Source organism: Ichthyophthirius multifiliis (genome assembly GCF_000220395.1).
Source record: "Ichthyophthirius multifiliis unplaced genomic scaffold scaff_1120509249621, whole genome shotgun sequence".
Classification (NCBI taxonomy): domain Eukaryota; phylum Ciliophora; class Oligohymenophorea; order Hymenostomatida; genus Ichthyophthirius; species Ichthyophthirius multifiliis.
The window spans coordinates 1-8,242 of NW_004087535.1; the positions used below are offsets into that span (position 1 = coordinate 1).

General features: G+C 15.0%; 2 protein-coding genes across 2 annotated transcripts, besides 14 other annotated features; both read left to right on the forward strand. All coding sequences in view use genetic code 6, as the record gives it.

Moving 5' to 3' along the window:
• Window positions 1-25: 25 nt before the first annotated feature.
• Window positions 26-111: a microsatellite.
• An 804-nt stretch (window positions 112-915) lies between these two features.
• Window positions 916-960: a microsatellite.
• Window positions 948-993: a microsatellite.
• A 601-nt stretch (window positions 994-1,594) lies between these two features.
• Window positions 1,595-1,645: a microsatellite.
• Window positions 1,605-1,652: a microsatellite.
• Window positions 1,653-1,719: a microsatellite.
• Window positions 1,720-1,935: 216 nt separating this feature from the next.
• Window positions 1,936-2,632, forward strand: IMG5_017100 (zinc finger protein, putative; the record flags this gene model as incomplete). The annotated part of the gene is made up of 2 exons (XM_004039559.1): window positions 1,936-2,128; window positions 2,189-2,632. Exons 1-2 carry the CDS (start codon window positions 2,027-2,029, stop codon window positions 2,630-2,632), a joined length of 546 nt encoding a protein of 181 aa, XP_004039607.1. The 5' UTR covers window positions 1,936-2,026.
• A 773-nt stretch (window positions 2,633-3,405) lies between these two features.
• Window positions 3,406-3,458: a microsatellite.
• Window positions 3,459-3,601: 143 nt separating this feature from the next.
• On the forward strand, window positions 3,602-4,020 carry IMG5_017110 (hypothetical protein; the record flags this gene model as incomplete). The annotated part of the gene is made up of 2 exons (XM_004039560.1): window positions 3,602-3,803; window positions 3,935-4,020. 2 exons carry the CDS (start codon window positions 3,602-3,604, stop codon window positions 4,018-4,020), a joined length of 288 nt encoding a protein of 95 aa, XP_004039608.1.
• Window positions 4,021-5,374: 1,354 nt separating this feature from the next.
• Window positions 5,375-5,414: a microsatellite.
• A 310-nt stretch (window positions 5,415-5,724) lies between these two features.
• Window positions 5,725-5,827: a microsatellite.
• A 1,216-nt stretch (window positions 5,828-7,043) lies between these two features.
• Window positions 7,044-7,081: a microsatellite.
• A 469-nt stretch (window positions 7,082-7,550) lies between these two features.
• Window positions 7,551-7,611: a microsatellite.
• A 30-nt stretch (window positions 7,612-7,641) lies between these two features.
• Window positions 7,642-7,683: a microsatellite.
• Window positions 7,684-7,711: 28 nt separating this feature from the next.
• Window positions 7,712-7,753: a microsatellite.
• Window positions 7,715-7,789: a microsatellite.
• Window positions 7,790-8,242: the final 453 nt, after the last annotated feature.

Below are 8,242 nucleotides of genomic sequence, written 5' to 3' on the forward strand. Positions count from 1 at the left end.
ATATATATATATATATATTTATTTTTATTTTTATATTCTTATTTATTTTTATTAATATTTTTTATTACATTATTATATTATTATAATTTTTTTACTAATATATTTATTATTTTTTTTACTTTTTCTTTATTTTGTTAATTTTGTATTATATTTATTTTTCTTATTTTTAATCTTTTTTTTTTTTTCTTCTTTTTATTAGTATTTATAGTTTAAGTTTGAATTTATTTTATTTATAAAATTGTGATTTTTTATTAAATGGATTTTATAATTGCTTTTTTATACAGCTATTTTTTATTAATTAAGTTGTAATTACTTTTTTTTTTGCCTTAACAATTTAAATAAGTTAATTTTATTTTATTTTATAAAATTTTCAGAAATTTAGTATTATTAGTATTTCTTTATATAATTATAATTTATTAGAGTTATATTTTTTATAAAGTATTTATTTCCTATTTTTTATAATATAAGGCAATTTTATATATATGCAAAATTAGCATATATTTAAGACAATTTTTTGTATTCAATAGAATTATTTAGATTCTTATACTTAAAAAATAAGTTTTATATGATATTATTTTATTTTTAAGATTATTATTATATAGAGTAAATATTAAAAAATTTTAAAATATTATATATAATTTTTATTATTATTTTTTTAAAAAAATAGATAATACAATATAGGATATATTTATAATATTTTTATGTATATATCCACAGCTACTCATGTACTAAAAGATATTAAAGAAAAAAGAATATTAAATATGAAATTGAAATTTATTAAGACTAAATAAATAGAAAATGAATAAAAATTAAATAATATAAATAAAGATAAAGACAAACATATTATAAAAATATAGAATATAATTAATTAAGGTCTAAATTAAATGCTTTTTATTTTATAATTTGAAAAAAAAAAAAAAAAAGATTAAATAGGTAAAAAATAGATAAATAATAAAAAATTATATATTTAATAATAAAGATTTATAGATTTAAATGGAAATATTAAATAAATAATTTTTTAATATATATTACAAGATAAATATTTAAGAATATTATTAAAAATGTAATAATATAAATTATTTTCTAATTATTAAATATAATAATATATATATAATTTCGAATTAAAATTTTTTAAAAAAATATATATTTAAAATCTTTATTTATATATTTTTTTTTAAAAAAAAAAATTTAATAATTTAAAATATTTTTTTTATTTTTATATAAATATAAAAAAATATATAAATAAATATGTTGAATAAAAAAAAAATATTTTTGTATCATCTAAAAAATTATAATTATTAAAGGAATTATAAAATTAAAAATAATATATAATAAATAATATAGATAATAATAATTATGTTTTATTTTATAATATATAATAATCTTTCATATATAATTAAATAAAAATAAATATTTTCTTTTAAGATTTATATAAAACATATTCTTTGAATTATTATTTTTGTTAATTAACAAGAAAAAATTTTATTTTCATATAATTTTAAAAATATAGATAATAATAAATTTTTCTATAATATATATATATATATTTTATTTAATTAAAAAAATACTATTAAAATCCTCTATTTTTATATTTTAAATAATCGTAAAAATATATATAATAATATAAAAATTATAAATATATATATTAAAATATATTTCTTTATAAAATAATTATTATTTAATTTTTTTTATATAATAAAATACTATTTCATATTTTTTTTTTAAATATTTTTATTGTTTTAATTAAAAAAAAATTATAATTTTTTTTTTATAGTTATATTACATTATTTATTATTTTATAAAAAAATAATTATAAATTAATAATTTTTTTTATTATTATTATCAAATTAATAAAAAAAAAAAAAAAACATAATGCAACAATAATAGGAATATAAATTTAAGTTATAAATATAATCATATACATGGGTCGAGAAGAACTTTGATTTATACGATTATAAATTAAATACTGACAATTAAATAATAAATAATTAAATACAAATAACAGAATAAGGGAAAATATATAGAAATGAGATAAATAACAACATAATATTCAAATAAAATAGATAAACAAATCAAATTTAAGATTAAACTACAGATGAAAAGCCTTTATTTCAAATATAATTAAAAAGTAAATTTATTAATAAATAAATATGCATATATATATATATATAAAAAATATAAATTATAGATAATAAAGTAATATTAATTCCTTTAGAAAAAAATAATCTATGGTTTCGTATAAGTCCAAATCAAAAAAAGGGTCTAAATAAGTTAAAAGTAGGTCAAATATTTAAAATCGGTCGAAAAGAGTTTAAAATTATCGAATTTCAAACCCATAATAAATAAAAATAATGTAGTAAAGAGTAGCATTATAACATTTCGAATATCGCTTGTTCCATAAATAGTAATAAAGACGAATAAATGGCTTCCATAATACAAGAAAATATATAATAATGTCGTATATGTTTAAGTACATCTTGTAATTAGTACAATCCTTTAATAGCGCCTTGCTTATGTAAAGGAACTGCTAAATGGATTCATTTCGATTGTGTTAAATAATGGATTGAAAGTAGAGTTTAGATTAAAAAAAAGAAAACTATTATATATTTAATAAAAAAAGTACTAAATGTGAAATTTGTAAATAATATTTTGTACATAAATTTAGTATTTAGAACTAGCTATATTAATTATATTAATTTGAAAATTTTTAATTAAATTAATATTTAATATTGGAAGATTAGGAGGAGTTAGTGTATTTAATTGATATATCGAAAACATAATAAATAAAAATAGGAAGAGGAGGAGATCAGAATATTAGATTAGGCGAAATAACAGTCTCAAGAAGTCATTTAATATTAAATATAGTAGATGATTTTAATATTTAAATTTAAGATTTAAACTCGAAATTTGGGTCTTTGGTTTAAGTTAATTTACCTGTAGTTATTTAAGAAGGAGATATTTTTGAGTTTTAATGTGGTAGAAGTTATATTGTGGTAAAATATAAAGGAGGTTTAAATATTATTAAAGGATTATTTTAGAAATTTTGTAAAAAATAAATAAAAAATTAACTATTTTTAATTAATTTTATTTTAGTTTGTATTAAAGATATTTACAATTAAGCTTCGAGTTTAATTAATTATTAAGGAAATTTAAATGATTATTTAAATGATGAAGAAAAAGATGATTTTCATTAAAATATTATTATTAATTAAAATAATGCTTATTAAATAGCTTATAATGTTGTTTGATTTATTTTAAATTATTAAATATATATTATACATATACAATATTGTATGTTTATATTTTTAAAATATATTTATATAATTTTGTAAAATATTATTATTTTATATATACGAATTAGTTTTTATTTCTTTTATTTTTATAAATAATAAATATTTATCGTTCTAATAAACATATTAATTTTATTTTATTTTAATAAAATTTAATTTTATTATTTTGAAATAAAGTTATATAAAACAAAAAATATATTTTTAAAGCAAAATTAACTTTTAAATTTTAATAAAAAATAAATATATATTAAAAAATAAAATTAAAAAGATTTTTTTTTTTTTTTCTTTTTACAAAAATTAAAATTATCTAAATGATTCCCCATTCAATATAAAAACATATAGATTAATCTCCCGATAAATAAAACTATAATAATCATAAACATCATGTTTTTATAATAACTGATGCTGGCCGTCCTGTATATACCAGATATGGTGACGAAACTGAATTGAGTAGTCTTATAGCTACAATGGGGGCAATATTAGAAAAATACAAAATATATTTTTTCAAAGACGGTAAAAACACTAGTACATTATAGAAGATATATATAAAGGAGAAATTAATTTAATTTGTTTATAGAAAATAATTGATATATATATGTATAACTGATAAAGATTACTAAAAAACTTCCAATTATTAAATTTAGGTAATGCTGGATTTTTTAAATATTTAAATGATTTCTATATTAACAGATATAGTAAATAAAAAATTACAATAAAGACCCAATTATGACCCTATATAGTCTTTAGGAGACCGAAATATAATATTAGGGAATATTATAAAGAACTCTTTATGTTCCCCGTGTGTTTTTTTATCTAGTTTTATGGCTTGTCCTTTACCTTAGACATAAAGGAAATAAATACATTAAATTTTATAGGACAATACTTGCGCAATTATTACAATTTTATTAACTTAAGTTTATGTTATTGATATTTTTAAATAAAAAGGTTTCGATTTCTAAGCATAGGATGTCATTTTATTATAGAATTTATTATAGTGTTAATAATAATTGAAGTATTCTGAAAATTGGATTCCTTTATGCTTACCGGGAATGAGTGCGGATGGGTTAATTTATTGTTATATAAGGTTTATAGAAAATTAAGATATAGCCCTAGTTATGATTTCGGATTAAAATGACGCATTTTTTTAATGTAAGGAATAAGGAAGTTTGATTTTGGAAAAAATATAGGTTAATATGGAAAAGGTTATTTCTGAAAATTTACTAAAGTTACCTTTTTAGGCTAAGGTTGTTGGATTTTAGTAATAAAATTTAGTGAAGCATTTTTTAATTAAAATATAGGGAAATTTATAGTAGTTTTGTATGCCGAGTTTTCATCCGTTCGGTAAATAAAGTAAAGAAGCGAAAAGATACATTAGGAAATATGCAGATTAATATGAGAAATATTTATAAGTAGCAGTGGATAATAATAGTAAAGATAATAAAAAAGAACATATTTCTTTTGTGAAAGATTAGGATGATATTGCTGGTTTATATGCTAATTAAGATGTTATTATTATGTTTATTTTGGAAAAATTTGTTTCTATTTATGAAATTAATTCTTAGTTAAATTAAATTGTTAAATGGTTGAAAAATGAAGAAAGTAATAAGTTTATTTAAAAATTTACATGAAATATTTATTTATTATATATGTACTTTTTTTTTTTTTTTAAAATAAATTATATTATATTAAATTATATTTTAAAATAAAAAATATAAAATTCGTTTTTTTTTTTTTTTTACTTTTTTTTTTTTTTTCGATGTAATAAATTTAGTATTATTTAGACAAAAATTACCAAAAATAGCCTACATTTGGGGATTTAAATTAATTATCAAATAGTGGTAATCCGAATCTTTAAAATAGTAATCTGTTTTTAAGTCAAGCGACTTAATTATAGGAAATTTAGGATTTACGAAAAGAATTAGAGATAAAAAACAAGTCCATATAAAATGCATATAACATAAGATATTTATAAAAAGAACATAAAGAAATCGATGTATAAAATATGATAGAATCTTATGTATTATTATGTGTAGAGAATGAGAAATTATCATTCGGTTATATGGATAAAGTAGAAACTATTTAAATTTTATAAGAAAGAATGGAGTTTTTATAAAAAGAAATGGAAAATTATAAATAATTAAACGAGGGAAATTAGAATAAAATAAATGAATAAAATGAAAAAGTATACGAAGAAAATTAAAATGGAAAATTTTTATAAGAAAAAGAAGATAATTCTTTGGAAAAAAAAGTGGTTTAAGTTTTGGAAGAAAACGAAAATTTGAATTTTCTTTTGAATGAAAAAATTAATTAAATTTCTCTTTTTTAAAATTTATAAAAAAATGCAAATTCGGAAAATTTTTAACTATAATAAATTGTAAAATAACTTGAAAATGAGATATTAAAACTCGACTAAAAAATGGAAAATTTATTTTAAGAAAAAAATGAACTTTAAATTGAAAAAAATACACTTTTAGTTGAAAAAAATACACTAGTAAATGAAAAAAAGAATTTTTAAAATGAAAAAAATTCACTATTAATCGAAAGAAATAATATTATGAATGAAAATTAAGGCTTATAATAATAACTATAGACATTAAATTACGAACTGAGTAATTTTCATTTTTTAAAAAGTACTTTTGAAAGTAAGATTTAAGTAAAAGATGAATAAATAGAGAAATTATAATAATAAATTTAAGAATAGAGTCTTTCATTTAGCTAAAGGAAAATAGAATAGGGAAATAAATAGACTTTTTTAAATACAAAAAATGATTATTAAATACAGATTGATAGTTTAAATCAAAAAAACAGCGAATTAATATTCGAAATATAAAAGGAGATTCAATAAAAAAAATACTTGTAAATAAAATGTGAAGAAATGTAAAATTTAATGAATAATTAAGAAAATAGGAAAATAGATGAGGAAAAAATGGTCGAGTGTTTCAAAATAAAAGCTCGTAATGAAGTTTTGGAGAAATAAATTATAGAAATAAAGACTTTAATTTAAAAAAAGAGGAGAATTTGGAAGAAAAAAAGCTTTAAATTGAAGAATTATAAATGCTAGTGGAAGAACTTAAATAAAAAATGAAAATTTAGGCATTTTGGAAAGGACTATAAATAATATAGACTAATAAAATATTCATTTATAAAAATAAAAGGAAGAATTGGAAATTTTCCTTGAATAAAAAATAGTAAGAATTTCAGTTGAAAATGAAAGATTACATGGCTTATTGTAAGAAGGGAATTTTTAGGTTTAAAATTTATAAAATTAAATATAGAATATGGAAAATGAATAATAATAGGAAAGAGATAATTATTAATAAGTTATTAAAAATTTAGAAATTAAATTTGCAGACAAAAATAGTAAACATACTTCTTAAAGGTAAAGCTAATAAGATTTTGATATTAATAATAATTAAATTAAAGCTCAAAATGATTTTCTTGTTTAATAATTATAAATAAGGGATGAATTAATATTTTAATTGGAAAATAAATTAAACTAAATGTAAAATTATAATAAAAATAACTTCCTGGTTAAATAACTAGAAGAAAAAATACATGTCCTTTAATATGAAAACAAACGTCTTAATACTATTTTAGTTGAAAGAATCAGATATTCTAATACATAGAATTGGTGAAGAATAAATAGTATAAAAATATACAATATAAATAATTTATATATTGGTTAAATATTATTCATAAATATTTATATATACATATATAATATAATTAATATAATTTTCATTTATTTTAGATTTTATATAATTAGATTTCATTTATATATTAAAATTCATAAATTAATAGTTTACTATCTTTTATAAATAATATAATTAAGCTTTTATCAAAATCTTATTAACATTTTAACATTTTAATTAAAAAAAAATTGTACTTAGTTAAATAGAAAACAATAATATTAATTAGAAATAAAATTATAATAAATATAAATATTCATATATATATATTATTTAAATATCCTCTTTTAATATTAATATCTCTTTAATAGATTTTTTTTACATAAAGTTTAATATAGAATGTTTAACATTCATTTTGAAAACATATCGATGTGACAATATATTTTTTAGATTCATAATATTACATTAATATATAAAATGAGAAATTAATAATTATAAAGATAAGATTAAATACATAATCTTAATAATAAAAAATTTCGTCTAAAAATAGTTTTTAAAATTTATGTAAATATTTACAATTAATTCCGAAAGAATAGAAACATAAAATATTCAATATTCGTGTAAAAATATTAATTAAATATAAATAAAATTTCTTTTATAAAAATTATATATAAAATAAAAATTTTATTATATTTAAATAAATAAAATATAAAAATAAATTCTAAAAATATATAGTATCTTATATAAAAATAATATATTTTATAAATAAAAAAAAAAAATATTATAAGAAAGATATATATATATATATATATATTTATATATATATACATATATTTATTTTTGTTTATATAATATTTTTATATATTTATAATACTATTATAAAAATGTTTATACTATATAGTTTAAAAATTATTCATTTATTTTATCATAAATATTTTTTTTTTATTTTTTTCTATATAATATATCATCTACATATTTAATTTTTATAAAATATATTTTTTTTTTACATTTTATGGTTATCATTTATTGAATATATATTTTATTTAACATATTTTTTTTTTTGTTCTAATACTATCATAATAAAATTTTATATATATTTTATATTGTTATATATCTTTATATATTGAAATATTCTCATCTATATAACATAAAATTATAAATATCAATTAAATTTATAAATTGTAGTCATATTTTATATTTATATCAATTAGTTATTTAAATATTTATATTTAAATTTATAATTTAATTTAATTACAATATAATAATATTAAATAAATAATTAAAAAAATACATTTTAAAAAACAAAATATTATATATTTAAAA